This window comes from Yarrowia lipolytica, chromosome 1E, assembly GCF_001761485.1.
Source record: "Yarrowia lipolytica chromosome 1E, complete sequence".
Taxonomy (NCBI): domain Eukaryota; kingdom Fungi; phylum Ascomycota; class Dipodascomycetes; order Dipodascales; genus Yarrowia; species Yarrowia lipolytica.
Window position 1 is genome coordinate 3012022 of NC_090774.1, and position 19447 is coordinate 3031468.

Sequence of the window (19447 nt, forward strand, 5' to 3'; positions counted from 1 at the left end):
GTAACTAAATCTGTTTAGTTGTATTCTGTTCAGTTGCATGGTCAAACTAGATCTTGTAAGTGTACTGTACAAGTACATACTGTATGTACTCGTAGGGTGAACTGATAAAAACGGGCACCTGACACACATCCAAACTATAGATGAACAACAATGTATATCACCGTACTCGTAATAAGACACTCATTGTGCTCCCTTTTTAGACGCCGAGGCTATCGCTCTCACTTATCACTCGTAAAAGTAGCCTATCAGTGGACATCACTCTCAATTGTCACCTAATTACAGTTAGCCAAGACTCGTATAGTCTCTCTGCGGCTTGATGCCACCCCTTAACGTCCTGCATCCATAGTGGCAAGTCTGCGGGTCCAGATGCTGTTTGAAGGGTGTCTTTGATGTAGCATTGGCTGGACGTTTATTTTTGATTGAGTATCGACGACCGCTTGTGATTGTAATGGGCTACTTTGTTCTCGTACATACTATAGTTCGGCATGAACACCACAGCTGAAGTAGGACTCTGCCAAACAAGCCATATAGCGGTGTTTCGCATGGAATTTCTCTGCTATCATTCTAACAAACTCTTTGCGTTGCCATAACTCACAATTATTATCAATTGGTGTCATCAAAAACGGATACAGCACCTCATTCACCTCACCTCAATGGTGCAAGAGCTAGTATGAGCTACATGCTCGAGAAATCTATCAAGCACGGCTCTTGCCTAATGAAAGCTAAGCAGAGCTCAACCGAAACATCTCAAAGGCACTGCTAATACTCCCCCATGTGATTCCACATCTTTTCAGAGGCAGTTTCGGAAACCCGGTAACGGCTTTTTCGGCCCGACCCGCTTCCGAAACACTCCCGACCCGATCCTATCTCAACTTCCGAAAAGCAATTTGAGGTAATTGTGAACGGTGCGAATATTGAGAAAAAGAAAAGTACTGATTGCCACCGACAAAAAAGATCGGCTGTGGAAATCGATTTTCTATGGTATCGTTCTCTTAGGACTATAGACTACGTAGCTACAATATTTACATGTTTGACCCAATGTGAACAGACACTGTCGCTTTACAAAGGTGACTACGAGTTCGGTAAGAATTAATACGGAGGCCACCATTCCAAGATTGGCCACTTATTACATACAATACATTCACTACTGCTATAATCAAACATTTTTTCTCTATAATTTATCAGTCTCATCTCAGACTGTCTACCCTCATCGTAATTTTTCACTTGTTGAAGTCTACCTCGTTCAACCCGGAGGTGTCACACATACCTCGGAAAATACCCTCCTTGTCGTTGTACAAGTTCCAGGGCGTGTCGTACTGGTTGATCTCGCCGGACTCAAGCACCAAAATACGATCATACTTGGCAATGGTTCGCAGTCGATGGGCGATACACAGAATCGTGCAGTGGCCAAACTCCCGTGAAATGGTCTCCTGAACCAGCTTGTCCGTCTTGTAGTCGACATTTGATGTGGCTTCGTCCAGCACCAAAATTTTGGTGTTTCTAAGCAGTGCTCGGGCTAGAGTCAGCAGCTGTCGCTCACCTAGAGAGAAGTTGCTGCCGTCAGCCTCCACCTTTTGATCCAGATGAAACTTACCCTCAGTCTCTCCTTCATCGAGAAGTCCAGACCGTCGTAGAGAACCCCATAGCTCAGCATCAGAGTATTGCTCCAGAGGATCCAAATTAGACCGGATGGTGCCCAGGAACAAAACTGGCTCCTGGGGAATGATGGACAACTGAGACCGAAGCTGATGCAGTCCAATAGTCGAAATGTCAACACCATCAATAGTAATAGAACCCTCAGCAAGCTCCACAATTCGATACAGAGTCTGCAAGATGGTACTCTTACCGGCTCCTGTTCGTCCACAGATACCCACCTTGTGTCCTCCCTGAAAGTCGACAGACAATGACTTGAGCACGTAAGGAAGTCCATCTCGGTACTTCATGGACACATTGTTGAAGCTGATGGCTCCCTGCTCAGGCCAGTTGGGTCGCTGGTCGAGCTCTGTACCGTCCACTTCTCGAGCAGCCTCAGCAGGAATGTTGTCCTTGTAGTAAAGAATTCGCTCTGTGGCGTTCATGCAGTTTTCGAGTTCAGCAACGGCCTGGGCAACCATAGACATGACTTCGGGGATAAAGGAGGCCGCGGAAATGATCAGACCCATGTTGGAAGGGGTGAGATCAAAGACTCCGACAGCAACAAGAATAGTGGCCACCAGAACGACCAAAGAACCCAGACCATCCAGACGGAGAGACAGCCATCGCTGGTTTGCAGCAGTGAGGAAGTAGGCACTGTCCATATCATCGAGAGTAGCCTGAAGCTTGTTCATGAGCCGATGCTGGGCCTTGTACATGATGATGACGGGCATACCGGAAATGGACTCGTTGAAGACACTCATCATGTGCGACCGTTCAATGGAGTCAATTCGCTTGACTTCACGAGCTGACTTTCGGTAGTAACCTAGAGAAACGTAGAAGACAAAACCGACAGGGACAAGCACAAGAGTCACATAAGGAACGTAGACACAAGTAAGCAGGAAGTTGGAGAAGAATGCGGAGACGCCAAAGAACAACATAGTCAATCGCATAGCCAGCTCGTTATCCAGAGAGTCTGTGTCTCGGGTGAACCGGTTGATGATACGACCCTGAGGAGTGGTATCGAAGAAAGAAGTTCGTGCAGCGAACACCGAGTCCAAAGCATGATTGTGTAGATTTCTTGCTGCCATGGCAGAGTTGATCTCATTGACAATCATGTATCCTGCCACAGCAAGAAGCAGAAGAATACCCAGCATGATGTAAATTCCGGTGTAGAAGTTTCTGGAGGCATGGAAACGGTCACCTGTCCAGAACGAGAGCCATACAGATGTGAAGACAAACAGAAAGGCAATCACAATCATGGAAATGAAGATCATGCCAATGAACATCATTACCTTGACCCTACTGGGGTTGGCCTGACGAAAATACTGCCAGTACACATGCAAACCAACTGCATCTCTCATTCGCTCTTCTTCCTCCATCATGTTATCGTTCTCCTCAAATGCCGAGACTGTAGTGGTCACCTTTTGCAGCTCTTGAGTGGCATCTGCCAAAATGGAAATGGTCTCAGCTGCATCCTCATACTCCTCCTTGTTATCGCAGTCGTCTTCAAGATCGCCTTCAATAACAACCTCAGTCTCGTCGACAGCAACCACCTCCTCCTTGGACATGGAACCAGCCGCCAAAAGAGCCTTGAACTGCTCATTGTCAGCCTCCAGCTCTTGGTACGTACCAATATGAAACTGGCCTTCGGCATCCATGAAAATCACATGATCAGCCTTAGGCAGCACAGACAGCTGATGGGTGGCCAGAATTCGAGTGGAGTTCTTGGCTAAGCCTCGAAGACAATCGTCCACAATACCAGCACCTACTCGAGCGTCCACAGCCGACAGGACGTCGTCCATGATGAGAATCTCGGGGTTTCCATATATAGCACGTGCGAGGTTGATTCGAGCTTTTTGACCGCCCGAAACTGTGATGCCTCGCTCTCCAATCATGGTATTGTCTCCGTGAGTCATTATTTTGAGATCCTGGCTCAGCTGACAGGCAGTAACCACAGTTCTATACCATTCAGAGTCGAATTTTCGCCCAAACACAATGTTATCTCGAACTGTGGCGTTTTGAATCCACGGCTCCAGACATCCAATCCACTCTGTGGACGACACTCGCACGGAACCGCCTGTCAAAACCATAGATCCAGTGATGGCAGCAAGAAGAGACGACTTTCCAGAACCAATGGGACCGGTAACAACGACAAATTCACCCCGCTTGATTTTGAAAGACAGGTTGTTGAAGCCCTTGAAAGTCGACTTAAGAGTACCCTTTTCAGACTCACTGGATCCCTCGGTCTTTTCGTGTTCCACCTCCTCTTCCACAACCACCGCGATCTCCTTGGCCGCCTTCTTGGCCGCCTTCTTGGCCTTCTTCTCGGCCTTCTTCTTATCCTTTTCCTCCTTCTTTGCATCTTTAGCCTTCTCTTTGTCGCTCTTATCATCGACAACTTCTGGCCAGATGAAAGAGGCGTCTTCCACAATCACAGCGTCATCAGTAGATTCAAGAGTAGCGTCAAAAACTGTAGTGGGAGTCGACTCCTCGGCCCCAAGGAACCGCTGGATACGTCTGAGAGCCACTCGAGCGTCTCCAGCAGCCTGGAGGGCCTGGGGAAGAACAGCAAGAGCAGGCAGGAGTAAATTGAAAAGCGTCAGAGAAGAGAACATTCGAGCAGGATCAGTTCCATGACCTAGAGCAGCGTAGGTGATGAAAGACAACGCTCCTGCCAAAATAGGGAGTGCCTGAAACATACCAATGGCTGTTCCTCGAATCGAGCCCATCTTGGCGTAGTTACGGGTCTCGTCAAGACGCACCTTCTTGATCTTGTCACAGTAAGGAACCTCCCAGCCGTAGTACTTGATGATTCTAATCGACTGCAGAGCTTCTCGGATATACGTGACTCGCTTATCCGTGAGCTTGACAATGATGGCTCGCAGCTTCATAGAGAAGATGGTGATGCCTGCGACGACAAAGATCAAGACAATCATGGTCGCAATTCCAACTAGAGCTGCGACCTTGAGGTTGACCACGAGTACAGCAATGGCACAACCCACAACAGGCAAAAAGATAGTAATGTAGTGGAAAGATTCACAACTGAGATCAACTCGATGTGCGTCAATAGCTGCCAAGTTTGTGATCTTGCCTGTGGTGTATTGAGCTCGGCCCTTGGCGCTCAAACGGGTACTCTTGCTGTAGATGACGGCCACCAGAGCTGCACGAGCCTGAGCTCCAACCATCTTGACATTGTAGAACATGTGGTTGAAGAAGAAAGTGACTCCTACGGCCAGTAGAAATAGGCCTATCGAGGGGCCGACTCCTCGGCCGACCTTAGGTTCCCGGTCTGTCCCCCTGTAGAGATATCTGTCTTGAATGTATTCGATCAGAACACGTGACACCATAGCTGAGGCGATTCCACAGAGGTCCTTGACTAGGGCAAACAGTCCGGCTAGCCAGAACTTCCAAAAAAACGTCTGGTTAAGAGCCAAGACGAGGGGTTTGGCTGAATCTTGCAGCTTGAGATGCGCCTCTTGCTCCGAGAGTCCTTTCTTGAGCAGTTTGGCGTGGTACTTGGCGTATTGTTTTTCGAGATTGGATTCAAGTCGCTGCTGGATCACAGCCGCCGAGTTTCTCTCTCTCACTTTATACAGATCCTCACGTTCAATGTTTCGTAAGTAACCAGTCTGTGTTAGTATTGAAGAAGACATCAGAAGTTATCCTATAGCCATACTCACTTTCAACAATGGACTAAGCCATTGCCAGGTCAATTTTGACAGAATCCCGGCCCGTTCTTCGGCCGAATCTGGTTTTTCAGTAGGTACCGGAGGAATGCGTCTGCCGGTGAAGAGTGTGATGATGGAGAAGGGCTTTTTCCCCAGCGAGGACGTGACCGACCCGCATTCTAGACTCTCCTGTGTCACTTCGGTTTTACCCATGTGTGGAAGACTGAGGGTGTGGTGTGAGAAACTGATGATCTGAAATCAGCTGTCTGATCTGTGGCTGATCTGAGCTGTTTGTCGACTGATCTCAATGATCTAGCAGTCCAATCGAGATTCAAGGAGGTTAAGTAGCAACGCCGCAGTGCCGAGTATAAAAGCTGCGAGAAAAAGGTGGCGTCTCCCCACTTGCTGGTTGGTTATCGGCGATTGATGTGACCGATACATGTCTAAAATTGATAGTCTTCTGGATTGAGTTTGGGGACTTGCGGGTTGGTGAAAGAATTGGCGCGTATATAAGAGGTTATGTGACCCACAGCAGTCGATATCTCTTCTCCACAGTGTTTAATTATCTCAACTTCGTCGTTTTTTTCATCTACAAGAACCCCGAGAACCTCTTTCCAACTTCTATCCACGACCTCGGACCCCGAAGAGCCGTGCCTCCATATCAAGAAGCTAATGCACCGAACGCAGTCTCCAAACCTACTTCAAGCAGCAAGTTCAAAATAAATGGAACATGCCCTATTACCCGTTGTTTCTTCACCTTCCTGACACCATTGAAGTATCACAGTATACGAACTGACTGTGCTATTAAGCGACGCGTCAGCTGCTTACATGCTGCAAGTGCAACCACCACCACCACCACCACGAGCACCACTACAGGTTTCACAGACTCCATTGCTCGACACACACCGGTCGGATCGGAACTTCGAACGAGTACCGTAGTTCCAGTTCCTCCCCACGTTCCCCACAGTGGCAAATTCGCTGTCAAATTAGTGCACAGAACACTATTGGGTGGCAAACGGCGTTTTGCACCATGCACACTGATATGAAACTATATCCATGCGGATGAGAAAGGAGTTGGTGTGTAGATCGATTATAGGAGCATCAGGCAGTCGACCAGAGCCAATTCACAGTGTGAGTGAGTGTGTGCCCCTTCGATGGTTTCTCATGTCACTATGACTCACAGGTACAGTATGTACTTGTATTGTACTTTGTGAGTATTGTCTTGGTTGTCTTATCTTTCGTGTTGTCCAAAAAACGATCATGAAGGAAAAAAAAAAAAAGAAAAAAAAAGAAAAAAAAAAGGGGATGACACCAATTGGTTGCTAGAAGGAAAAATGATAGCGCTAGCAGAGGTAATCCTGTTGGTCAAGTGACTCGTTACAACCTCTACTTGTAGGTCGTTCTATACTTTCATTCTCTGATCTTTTATGACCCATATTAGTGGGTTGTATTACTCCCTCACACCCATTGGCCAACCCCAAAACAAGAGTCAAAACAGACAATTTTTTACTGCACGCGCGTGCACTAACGATGCATACTACGAGTGCAAGTAGCTCAAACTTTCCCAGCCACATTTGCAACCAAGGGATGTGGGTGTTTAGACAGGGTGGCCGGTCACGTGACCTACAAGTAGAGACTGGGCGTGAGTTGAACGATGCAGTCAAGGCTCGCAGAGTTCTGTCAACTCGTAGGCTTCCATATTTGTTGACTTAATTTACTGGTTCTATCCACACAATTTCACGAATTTAGAACTCTCCACACCTGGGAATGGAATTTCGCAGCTTGTGCTATGATCGAAGGAAGACAAGTACAAGAAATTAACCAGAATCGTTGTGTTGTTTCAGTTAAGTACCAAAAGTCATTATTACATATTCCCAGTTTTACGTCTTCTCGTATCTGACGTCATGCCATTAATAACATTATTCTATCGTCGACTGTAGATGTACACTGTAGGCCGCATCATGACCAGGTGGGACAGCAACAAAAGGGTACTCACAACAACACCATCTTGAAAATCTCATAATCTGATTCCACCTTTTCTCGTGTATTCCTGTTTTCCTCATAACCTGTCGTCCACAGTCTCCACGCTACTGCAGCATTCGTTGCGATACTGTCTCTCTGCTCTCTGGTCGTTTCTTCCGGGTAACGCGTACATCTAAGAACCTAACAAAGTTTTCAGTTACCCTGTCGTAGCCCGCTCTTATATATATACTCAGGAAGTGCACCCTAATATTTTTTTTCCCAACCATAGATCTGGGTGTTTAAAGCAGCGTCAGTTTACTGGTTCGCCTTTGTTGACACCATTCTCGGCGCTCGAGCGGAGGGTGGCATAGACAGCTCTCCAGGCTCCCTCTGGCAACAGAGAGACAGGGCCTGCGACCTGTGTAGCCGTTCAAGGGTGTCACTTTCTCTTCCTTTTACGTAGGAAGTCCCCGCCGACGGATCTTAGATTAAAGCAACTTGTGGTTCTTATCGTGGCGAGTCCTTGTGGCTTGTCAGCCCGTGCTTTGAGCGCGCCTTCGGGCTGCTGCTCAGTACGGGTAATGGTTTGCGCTATGGGTTGTGGCGGCATATTCCTAAACACTGCGTCGGACCATTGGTCAGTAGGCGTTGGGGTAAAGCCATGCTGCAGACATCTTATATTTATAGAATCATTATGTAAATATGGAGGGACACAAGCTTTCACTGGCTATTCGCGTGATCTGATTCCGTTGCGTCGACCGCTGGGTTTCAGTTATTGACAGAGCGTTTCATGGACGCATTATTGATGTATGATCGATGAGGATGAGGATTATAATCTACTACAACAATGAGGGTCCACTTGATCAAGAGCTATATTGTTAGTCGTTATATTAGAGCTTATGGGCCCAAGAGGCAGCTCTTGATGGTGAGTAAGCCCCCACTATTTGCAGGACAGACTTCAATAACCCAAATATGGTGTTCATAATTCTCTCTGTTGATGCTGCTACAGTGAAAGTCGTATTACGGCACTTTTACAGTAACGGTCACTCAACTTTTATCGATTGAGACGACAAGATGGAGTTCAGACCAGTCCTGGTAACGTCCCGACAATCTCCGACTGGGAATAGCTACATATAGCTTAGCCTCACAAGCATCCCATATCTGTTTAACCAGATCTACAGTAACTCGAAGACATAGTTGGCAGACTCTCTGGATCAGTTCTTCAGGTGTAAGACTCCCAGTGGATAGGAGATGCAGTGCACAACACTCCTGATATTGCTACCTTCGCTTAAACAATCCCAGACCGTCAAGAAGAACCCACTGTGAGTCATATCTGATGAAGGCTGTAAAACCAGGTTCTCCATGTACAGACCCCCTGTACCCCTGATTGACCAGAATGGCGTAGATGTTCCGGGCAGCACATTTTCACATGCTGTGCTGTCCACGAGTAGCGACTAATATAACGAGAGGAAACGGCATCTTCTGCTGTGCTCCAGGCCATTCTGATCTCATACCCAGTCTCACATTCTTCCTTAACTACACCATGTGGTTTGTATCAAAACGTCTTCAAACAACTCCTATCACAACTTGTACTACCAATATTGGTACTACTTTGCTGGTATCCGCCGAAGAAAGGAGCTTACATCTGTCAAGAATAAACGAGATCCATATTTTACTCTGTCCTGTTCTTTCATATCCTATTATCTCATATAGGAAAGAATAACCGGATGGGAAAATATCCGCATTATTATCACCAAACAAGCCGCAGGCGAGCGCTAAAATGGACCCTGGACTTCTTTGTGCCTTTGTTGTGCACGGGCCAGATATTCTGGCACTAACGGAGCGTGAAAGTGGAAGGGTACGGGTGTCAATGTCTACCAATACGTCCTCTTCGTATTTTAATGGACTATATACAGCGTAGTACTCACCGTATTGCTACAAGCGTTCCATTCTGTGAGTCGCATCAACACACACACCATATGGAGGTATCGTGTACTTGTAGCTAACGCACTGGTATTGTGTGTACTCGTATAATACTCTGTTAGTTTGTTTCATGGTTCAAAGTGCGGTAGCTACTGTACCTGTACGAGTAGGAGACATCTAGTTAAAACGACAGGGAGCTGTGCAATATGGATAGTTTAACGGTATTCATTCAGCGCAGTCTGAGATGAGTGTCTCAAGATATTGCATATTTCCCCCTATGCAATCTCACAAGGTGCTGCGACACTATGTCATGCAGTAGGGACGGACCCACTCTGCTGCCCACGAGTGCATAATATTACCAATTACAAATACTTGTAGCAATCACTAAAAGAAATGATCAAAAGCTACAAGTAGCACAAGGCATCCTGCTTTGCAGCTCCAAAACGGCGTGCAAAAAGCAATGTGCTCGAAGGAAGAGTCCAGATTTAACCCTGCTGTTAGCGAGGTACAAACACAAAAAGCGGACTTGGGTGGGCAGCACAGTTGGCGTACAAGGTGGTCCAACCCTGAATCTGCTGTGGAATGAGCTCGTGAGCTCGTTGGGTCGTTTAGTCCTGCCATGTCTCGCTTAAGCATTGATCATCAGGAACGGCTGGGAGGATGTTGGGAGATACTGTACGTTAGGGAGGTGTCACTGAGAAAAGAAAAGCACCGATCTACTCGCGTCGCTATAGAGATTTGATTTCTTTTTTCTTCTTCCACACTCGACCACTTGGAAAATGAAATCGATGATCTTCATGAATACGTAGACCCTGAACATCTTAACCTAGTTTGTCGATCAGGATCACATCCTTCCAGCTGTGGAACACACATGCACCGATCGCAAGCAAGGGCGGACTTAAACAGAATGGGCCGCCTTGTATCCACCTTTGGTCTCGTGTCTTACCTGTGCAGTAGCCCGAGATAATGTGGCTAACTCTGCTGCGGCAAGCGTGTCATCAGGAACTCAGTTCACAGCTTTATTTAATAGCTCATAAGCGGGGTACAGCTCTCCAAACTTGAGCACGGTAGCAATGTTTTGCATACTTGTAATTGGGTTGTAACAGTTGATGGTCTGCTCGGTGTCTGCTGACACCTTCGGCTATTTGTAAGCAGAACCGTGGGTGGGGCTGTAAGCATGGCTGCGACCATCATCTGATAATGCACCCACCAGTCCGATGTCGCACGGCCGTTTAAATGCCGGATCGGACAAACCGTCCTTGTCTGTCGTGTACATGTCACCGAATGAAGGCCGACAGAAGACTTGAAAAAAGCCTTGAAGCCTGGCTACTATTGAGAGCAAGACCTGAGCAAGATGCGGGGTAGCACGGCTGGCTGGGATCGCCTTGGAGGCTCCCACAAGCCTCAACGCTGTTTTTCCCGGCCAAATTTGCACATACTTTTGGCCTCCAGAGAGTGCGTTTGCCCACCTGTTTTTTTCAGGCTGTCGCTATTTATCCGAACCACAGAAATAGAAAAAAAAGGGAAAACTATGAAATCTTGGTTGGGGGGGGAATGTCCTTGTATTGCACAAGAAGGGTGTAGGAGTTTATTTTTTGCCCAGCTCGTTTGAAGATCAGGGGGTGTAGGTCGTGGAGGAGGCGGTAAAATATGGGGGGAAGGAGCCAGTTGTGACCAGAATAGCTTTATTGACAGTTGTATTATTTTTCTGGCTCAAAACCGCTTCTCCTCCACCTTCTGTAACAATCCCCTTCTGCTCTCCGTGTATCTTCATTCCAATATGCAACCTGTGTTCCACCTGCCAATGTGCAGTTGGCAATTTTGCAACGTTTAGTGCAATGCAACCCCACATTTTAGTGCATAGCGGTGGAGAGGGGGTTGGTAATAGGTGAAAAGTGGAGTTTTCGGGTGATTTGAAGGTGTGGGTCGAACCAGAATGTATCCAAAACATATACCCCTGAAAACACGACTCTTGAATCCCCCCATTGTGCCCCATTTTCCACCCGTCTCTACCTACCCCATTTTTACACTAGCAAACCCTATTCCGCTTAAACCTTGTCCTGCACGACAAAAACTCCAGGTTTCCTTGTACTGTGGAGTCATACATTGCCTAGAGCGTGCGGGACCTTCAACACTCACACCAAGAACAAACCGCACCATAGTTTGGCCTGATATCGAAAAACGCAGTACAGAAGAAGAAGGGACCCGAAAAAAATATTAACGACATGTCTCCCTCGTCAGCGCCACCCAAACGTGCACATCATCCTCCTCTACCACAACACCATCCACAAGGTGCTGCTCCGGAAAACGCCTACCAGCCGTCGGTGACTCAGAAACCCGTCAAATCAGTTCACGATCTCAACGCGCTGCTGGCCATTGAAATGCAACGAACACGGCGGTACTTCCGCGACCACCCGACTCTGTCGACCACTCTGTCCAACAACAAGATCCAGGACGTGATTTTGCAACATCCAGTGACACGTATGTTGGAAGTGCCTCAGGCGGACCTGGACGCCCGCGCCCGAACTTTTGACCTGCTGCGAAACGTCATCAAGGCCACCGTCATTGCTCTCAATTATGCCAAACACACAATCCAGTCGGCCCCGAACAGCGGTCAGCTGAACTTCAACAAGAATGCATATGTGCGGGGAGGCGCTCAGCAGTCGACGCTGCAGACGTCGCCTTTAGTGCGGGAACTCGTCACGTCAATTTACAACGTCCACAAGCAGATGGGTGACGGAGGACCTATGCCACCCCCCAATACGGTGCCGGTGGTCCACAACAATGACGAAAACGTGCTCATCGACCTCGCCACCATGCTACAGCGACTCATGCACATGCGCGACGTGCTGGAGGAGCTACTGCTGAGAATCCAGGGTGTGTGCTGCTACGTCTACTGGAACACCTGGGACTCGGTGTTTGAGATGGTGGCCGAAATCGCTGGACTGCAGGAAACAGAGGCCGCAGCAGAGGGGCGACTTTTCAGAGCAGCAGGCCCGGCGGCAATGTACAGGCAGCGCAAGAAGCTGGAAAAGAGCCACGCTGAGGAGTCTCGAAGACGGTCTCAGATCTCAAAGCCCGGAAAAGAACTACCCCGAACACGTGTCAATTTGGCGGCCATCAAGAAGCTCTTTGAGCTGCAGGAGCCGCCCATTGCACAGAAGCATCTCAATTCGTACAAGGTGCGGGACTCGTTCCAGGTGGCCAACTTCAACCCCGAAATGATGGCTGACAGTGGCACGGGAATTTCTTCGTATTTGCGTCTCCGAACTTTTGGGGAAGACGAGGTAGCCAATGCGTCCATGAAACAACCTCTGGTTGTAACGGACGACGATGAATCTGCGTCTGTGATCATGCAGCCCACTCCGGTCCGTTCTGTGGTCTCAGATGATGCATCGTGTTCTCCGCAATCGACGAAAACGGCCCTGACCTCTGATGACGAGGAAAAAGACCGTACTCGAACGTGGAACGATCTCGTAAACCACATTGACGATCTCAGCGATCTGGACTCCAACTTGTCGCTCTTCTCCCGGATGAAAACCACAGATTCCTCCCACATGGACTGTAACATGCCCCCCTTGCCGCTGATTGACCAGTCGGAAATCGACGATCTGCCCATGGAAGACATGTCGCGATATGGCAAGGCTGAGGGCGAGCGGGTGAGTCTGCACCAGCAGATTCGAATGATGGACGACGAGTAGCGTGCAAAAGTTTGACCCTGTCGGACACTATTTATTCAATATCATGTGATTATAGATGAGTAATAAGAGGGTAGCTAATAAGAGTACCTTGATAAGGAAAAGGATAAGAAGTTCACGGAGATGGTTGTCGTACTGTAATACATAGGTACATACTACCCGTACAAGAGAGGACTATATTTCTGTGTAGAGAAGCGAGTGTGCTGCATACGCGATGGTCTACTCCATGATGAGCAGCACCTAGCGTACAATGTTTGTCAGTATTTGTCAACTGATAATGGCATAACGTATACATCTGGTAGACTCCGTACTGCAGTATAGCTACGGGTATTTATGTAATACGGGTACATAGGGTTGTGGTCACTATTTCAATACGTACAATATAGAACCAGTCACCTCGATCTCACCCGTCGGGTAAGAGAAGATTACATGGCCCATTGAGTGCTACATACTGTAGATTTAGTTCAACATTCATCTTGGAACTTGGTAATAGATAGGCTAGGCCAGAGGGTATGGTATCCAACTACAATAACAACTGGGCTCTCTGGTGCTTGACTATTGCTGGTCGGATAGGAAGCTGTACCACTCCAGGATATGGCTGCGATTGGTGTGTGAGGCATGGGGGAGTGGTAGAGAGAGGAGTTCTAAGCCATGTCCATGACCGTCTTTAGAACAAAAAACCAATTACTTCGAAGTTTGAAGCGTACCCTCGACTCTCGGGTCTCATTTTGACATGGCCAGGTCCAGGGACAAGAGAGATGCAGACACTTGTATGGATCGAGGTACTATACATAATAAGGGGAACTTCATATTTGACTTATATTTACGAGGAGGAACGATGGAATAGATGTGAGACAAATGACAGTTACAAGTCGCTACTGTACATATAAACTTGCACCCAAATACTGTATATACGGTATTTTCTGCTGTCATTTACGACTCTTAATGAGCAGTATGAGCTCTGTGTCTCGAATGAGAAGACGCGTAGACTGGATCAATAGGAGATATAGAGTCAATACAAGTATGAGGTAGAGGTAGAGAGCCATGTATAAATATAATGTGAACACCCATTGTGATACGCAAGCCTCCAACAATCGGAATGGGTCATTCTCCTCAAGCTTAGAAACAACAGCAGAACAGTATCAACATTTCTCTATCTAGTTAACTTGATACTTACCTTTTTTTTATTCTAATGATTCATTACAGCTATATACCTACAAGTAGTAAGCCGGGTTATTGGCGTTTTTCTAAGACAAACGTCAATCTCTGTTGCTCTAACAAGATTTTAACTTCCAGCATGGTCCCTTGGCCCAGTTGGTTAAGGCGTCGTGCTAATAAGAAATTAGCCTCTTTGCAACGCGAAGATCAGCAGTTCGATCCTGCTAGGGACCATTTTTTGCTTAACATATGGTGTAGGCTTGAGTGTTTTGGCATTTTGCTGTGTACAGGAGCTACTGTACGTACTTCTCTGGAATATCGGCACGGTTAGACTATCTACGTACGTTGTGGAGCCGGCGATAGCCTACTGTATTTACTGTTTTGCATTTACAGTAATACATACAACCTTAGTCAGCTAACTATTTAAATTTCTGTCCTGCACCTACTGTAAGCCTTCCTCTTGTGTGAGCTCATCTAATGCCAGTCGCAGAGGGCAAAACAAAAAGTATCGTTATAAAAACATACACTACTTCTCGTATAAGTACGAGTACTGTAGTCCGCCGGAAAAAAAGGGCCAACTGGAGTCTGTATTTACAGAACTAGCTAGCTGTGATGATCATGCGGAGGATCGAACTCCGAGCCTCCCCGGTGTGAGCGGGACGTGATAACCATTACACCACACGACCGATCAATTTTGGGCTTCGTTGGAACTACCAGCGGTGAATTCTGGGTTAGTATTCGCGCCCAATTTGAGAGATAAAGCAGTTTTGAAAATTCCATTGGGTTTTCATGGGTCTTTATAGGTGTTAAGGAAAATTTCCGAGCCTTTTTCTTACTGAGAGAGGTGTAAACACTGATATTGAAATGAATGATAAGGATACATAGTTAGAGATTAATTCCACAACTCGTATTGGCCTCTCTCCTGATGGATGTCAAAATTCTATTTACTTTATCTCATTTTAAGTACTGTAGATTGTACTGTGTTCCTTTTGTCTGTCACAGTTCCCGGAAATACCTCTCTTCTCACTACTAATTTTGACGCAAATGGATACACCTGTGTTGACATGATATGGCACGAGTGTGCGAAGAAGATCAGCAAGTTTTTTCATGTCAACCTGATTGATCAGTTGAACAGTATATATACCTATGTGTTCAAATGGTCGCGACACCGCTACTCATATCCATCAGAGCATGCATTAAGAATCGTTGTCCCAGAACTAATAGTGTGTCATTACTTGTTCTAAAGAGACGCTATCATACAATGTAACAGATGCAGTTTACACAACTTGTATTAAAAGAATGTAAAAGGGACCCCCTTCACCTATCCTTTGCTACTAATTACAATGTCCAGATCTATGTATAGTTTGAGAAACCTGGGACTGTCCAAGAGTGTTCATATTACACAAGAGCTGATCTCCACGGATTCTCGACAACTCAAATACCCATTGTGCCACATTTTCAGGTAAAGTGATCACCTTTTACCCTCTGAGATACTTTTTTATTTTTTATTTTTTATTCTAGGGAAATACATTTTTATTCTTTTTTTTATTCTAATGATTCATTTACACTACAGTTTTATTGCAGTTCGCATATTTCGCCTACTGTAACGCTGTATACACAAGTTTTCCGATATAGTGTAGGGGCTATCACATCACGCTCTCATTTCGAGAACCGTGGAGACCGGGGTTCGATTCCCCGTATCGGAGTCGCTGCTGTATGGTAGTTTTTTGCAACCACCAGGTGGTGTTACTCTGTATTTTTGTGGTGAGAAACGGGCTCCCATGCTGATAGATTTATTTAAGGTGTCTTTGTCCGATATAAGGTTTCGAGTAGATAAACTCAAAAAACTGCATGCAAGGGGTTGCAAACACAAGTTTGGTGTTTCATACAGAAATGTAGCTGTGTCATGTAAATAAAAAAGATGGCGACATCCGCAGGATTCGAACCTACGCGGGGAAACCCCAAGAGATTTCTAATCTCTCGCCTTAACCGCTCGGCCAGGATGCCAACTTTTTTTAGATTGTAATCGTGGTATGTACGTGTGCGGGTAATTTTTAACGCGCTAGGATAGCTGTAATGAATCATTAGAATAAAAAAAAAAGTCGAAAATTGGCATAATACGCGTTTTATCATCCTTTTGGTGTTCCTTGCGATTGATACGACTTCATGTGAAGGTTTGGTAACGTTTGCGTACCATATGAACAGATTAGATACTGATATATTCATATTGGTGCTACTCTCATACATGAATTGAAAAGGAGCATGGATTCTGGTTCGATGACATCGAACACAATAGTGACGGTTTGTTCAGATTTTTCGCCACCCTCCCCTTCCGTTCTTATGGCAGCCTTTAATACTCGACTTGTAACTACTTACAGCACAATCGTCGTATACTTGTATTGTGGCAATCATGCTGCTGTGTGTGAGGATTATTAAGAGAAGAGGACAGAAAACCATTCTTGGCTTACAAGTCATTTGTTGATGTATTAAGAGGCATTTCAATCACTATCTATACGGTCTAGAGAATTCTATGAGTGCAACTTTTCAGCAGATTTTGGCCTTAGGTATGTTCGGGTACATACTCTTTGAGCAAGGTCGTTTCATCAAAAATGGAGCAGTAAGAAACCATTGCTGTATACATGTACGATACTATGTACTTGTCTCGTTGCGTTCCCACCAACTCCGTCTCTTTTATAGAGAACCTCTACAAGTATTACAAGTACAATACGTACATACAGTAGTTTCGTCCTCCCAACAACACGCTAATTAACGCGACCGGGGTCTCAACTTAAGTATCGTATGCCGATCCCTGACTAAAACACAGACGCAGTTTGCGGATTGACGTCACAAAAAGAAAACCATATGGATCGACGTAGAGCAAAAAGACAGGGCCCAACCGGGAATTGAACCCGGGACCTCTCGCAAATTGCTCAGGACACCCTAAGCGAGAATTATACCACTAAACCATCGGGCCGCTGATGGTGTGTTTTAGGGAGCGTTCTCCTTAGTAAGGGTCGTCGGATTCCGTCATGTGCGCCATTTCCTATCTGACTCCATGGACCGATGTCTGCGAGGACTTGCAAAGCTGTCTCCTATAGCTGTACTGGCGGAGCCTCCAGCCGACTTACGCCCCAGGGCGCAGTGGTCAAGAGAGAGGATGAAAGTTGACCTGTTCGAACGCCAGCGTCGTGAAAACCCGATCGCAACCATGTCTCGGGAGCAAGTTGCATATCTCGAGTCGCAAATCGATGTCCCTGTCAAGGTGGCAAAGGATAGCTGGCGAGATCGTTTCAAGGTCATGAAGAACAAGCACTGGTTGGAGACACTGCCATCCGAGCTTGATCCGAACCACCTACACTGGCTTAAGACAAATCAGTTCCTGAGCAAGCACTACCGACGAGATGATAAGAGCGCTGCTACGCTACACATGTTGCGGCTGAGCCGCCTCCCCTTCACCCGGTGGTACCCTAAATCAAGATCTGTCCAGTACAGAGACATTGGATGTAGTTCTTGTCAACTCTTCAAACAGAAGAACTACCTCCACGAGTACCTTTTTGTCAATTGTCCAGCGTCCAAGGCCATCGGCCAGAAGATTGGTGTCCCCCTTCCATCAAAGATGGCGGACTGGATTTTACTGGAAGCCAAGGACGGCCCGCTAAACTACATTAGAAAGCTCGCCCATGCTTTGTGGCAGTTCGAGCGAGCTATGCGAAAAACTGGCCTAGTGGGTACTGACCCCGTGGTCCAGCGAGACTTCGCTCACTTGTTCACCCGAGCTTCTGCAGCATATCGTCGCGACATGGTGATCGTGGCTACGAGGCGGAAGCGCGGAGAGGAATGGGCGCCGAAGTTGTTTTCTACTCTAGGAGCATTATTACGATGGCTGGTACACATGACGTACTCGTGAGGTCTGCTCACGCTAAATATACACGCTGACGTCTCAGATTAATGGAATTATGGAAAAAAAATTGAAAAAAAAAAAAACAACCAAACACCGTGCTACCCCAACTTCAACTCCCCGATGGCGCAAAGACTCAAACACGACACACACGAATCATATTCATGATCCCTATCCGAATTACACCGTCTACGATCTATTATGAGAACAAACTAAACCAACCTCGAGTCTGGATAAGACATGAAACGATTGATATGATTTCTTGATCTGTTAGCCATGATTCACTACCACGAGACCACGACAATTACATGAACTAGACGAAACGTCGACATTTTAACCGACAGCGCCTCGCAGCGCACATCGCAAAGATTCAGAAGTGTATGATTTATTGAACGCCAATAACCCGGCTTACTAGGTATATAGCTGTAATGAATCATTAGAATAAAAAAAAAAAAAAAAAAAGAGAATGCAGGCATCACTGTATCTAACTTCTACTCTACAACACGCTTTCTATCTGTGCTACATGGTTAAGGCGTACCATCTACTGGCCTGTGTTTGCCTCGGGGTTCAGTGATAGCAGTAATTGTATCGGTTCTGAAACATATCACCTGAGTCTGTTCTCCGCAGTATAGTCCTCATATCTAATATGTACTTACAGTCTACATTGTACTTTGCGTCAACTTATTGTTCAGATACACTATAAATAACTACTCCTTGGTTGCAGCAATGGTGAACTTGACGGGATTCTTGCAACCGTACTTGTCGCCGGTCTTGACGTAGACAATCGGGGGATGAAGAGGTCCCACGGTCTCGTCGATACAGGAGTAGAATTCCTGGGAGTCGTTGAACTCGAAGTCCTTGACGAGGCCATCACCCTTGAAGGAGAAGCCCTCCTTGGGCTCCGGAGGAGACTTGAAAATGAGCTCACCGTCCTGGGCAACATCTAGAGACAGACCAGGGAAGCCCTGGGCGATCAACTTGATGGTGTTTCCGTCGTCCTCGGCTCGGAAGTCCGAGTAGCCCGTGGTCAGGCCGTAGACAATGTTGTTTCCGTGGAGCTGCAGCGGCTTGAGACCTGTTGCACCGGGGCCAATGGCGGCCTTGAGTGTGTACTGGTCGGCTGCAAGAGCAGCAGTGGCAGCGGTGAGGATGGAGAGGGACTTGAAAAGCATTTTGGGTTGTGGGCGGTTGCGTGTTTGTCAGTGTGTAGTAGTGAGGGACGATATATTGTCGGGGTCGAACCCCTTTATATGCTGTGACTCAATATACTGACGTCGTACGTGCGGGATTTCTTCGTTCTCAATCAATGTCATCCCTACGCTCAAAATAGAATATCCCGAATTTTGACATTCTGAACTCTGAGGGTAGCATTAGGCTTGCATGTGCCATGTATTGAGGGATGGTTTCAGGCACGCCTTGGAAGCATGGCGGAGGAGGGGTACAGACGAGCTATTGCTTGGAGAGGTGGGGATGACAGCGTGTGACTTCTATTACCGTGTAGTGAT

General features: G+C 46.7%; 3 protein-coding genes, 5 non-coding genes and 1 pseudogene across 8 annotated transcripts; 4 read left to right on the forward strand and 5 right to left on the reverse strand.

The window, feature by feature from the left end:
• Positions 1-1220: 1220 nt before the first annotated feature.
• On the reverse strand, positions 1221-5516 carry YALI1_E30173g (uncharacterized protein; the record flags this gene model as incomplete). The annotated part of the gene is made up of 2 exons (XM_504385.2): positions 1221-5264; positions 5316-5516. The coding sequence occupies 2 exons, from the start codon at positions 5514-5516 to the stop codon at positions 1221-1223; spliced, it is 4245 nt and encodes a 1414-aa protein (XP_504385.2).
• A 5897-nt stretch (positions 5517-11413) lies between these two features.
• Positions 11414-12889, forward strand: YALI1_E30234g (uncharacterized protein; the record flags this gene model as incomplete). Its single annotated transcript, XM_504386.1, has 1 exon — positions 11414-12889. The coding sequence occupies one exon, from the start codon at positions 11414-11416 to the stop codon at positions 12887-12889; it is 1476 nt and encodes a 491-aa protein (XP_504386.1).
• Positions 12890-14185: 1296 nt separating this feature from the next.
• On the forward strand, positions 14186-14278 carry YALI1_E30262r. The gene has a single exon. It is a non-coding gene; the product is annotated as a tRNA-Ile (tRNA).
• A 379-nt stretch (positions 14279-14657) lies between these two features.
• On the reverse strand, positions 14658-14730 carry YALI1_E30267r. The gene has a single exon. It is a non-coding gene; the product is annotated as a tRNA-Val (tRNA).
• Positions 14731-15669: 939 nt separating this feature from the next.
• YALI1_E30277r lies at positions 15670-15750 on the forward strand. Its single transcript has one exon. It is a non-coding gene; the product is annotated as a tRNA-Glu (tRNA).
• A 219-nt stretch (positions 15751-15969) lies between these two features.
• YALI1_E30280r lies at positions 15970-16051 on the reverse strand. The gene has a single exon. It is a non-coding gene; the product is annotated as a tRNA-Ser (tRNA).
• Positions 16052-16932: 881 nt separating this feature from the next.
• YALI1_E30290r lies at positions 16933-17018 on the reverse strand. Its single transcript has one exon. It is a non-coding gene; the product is annotated as a tRNA-Pro (tRNA).
• Positions 17019-17036: 18 nt separating this feature from the next.
• On the forward strand, positions 17037-17951 carry YALI1_E30290g (Compare to YALI0E25421g, Misc non-coding, uniprot|Q8NIP3 Yarrowia lipolytica Reverse transcriptase pseudogene; annotated as a pseudogene).
• Positions 17952-18649: 698 nt separating this feature from the next.
• Positions 18650-19114, reverse strand: YALI1_E30311g (uncharacterized protein; the record flags this gene model as incomplete). Its single annotated transcript, XM_504387.3, has 1 exon — positions 18650-19114. One exon carries the CDS (start codon positions 19112-19114, stop codon positions 18650-18652), a length of 465 nt encoding a protein of 154 aa, XP_504387.1.
• Between the last annotated feature and the right edge of the window lie 333 nt (positions 19115-19447).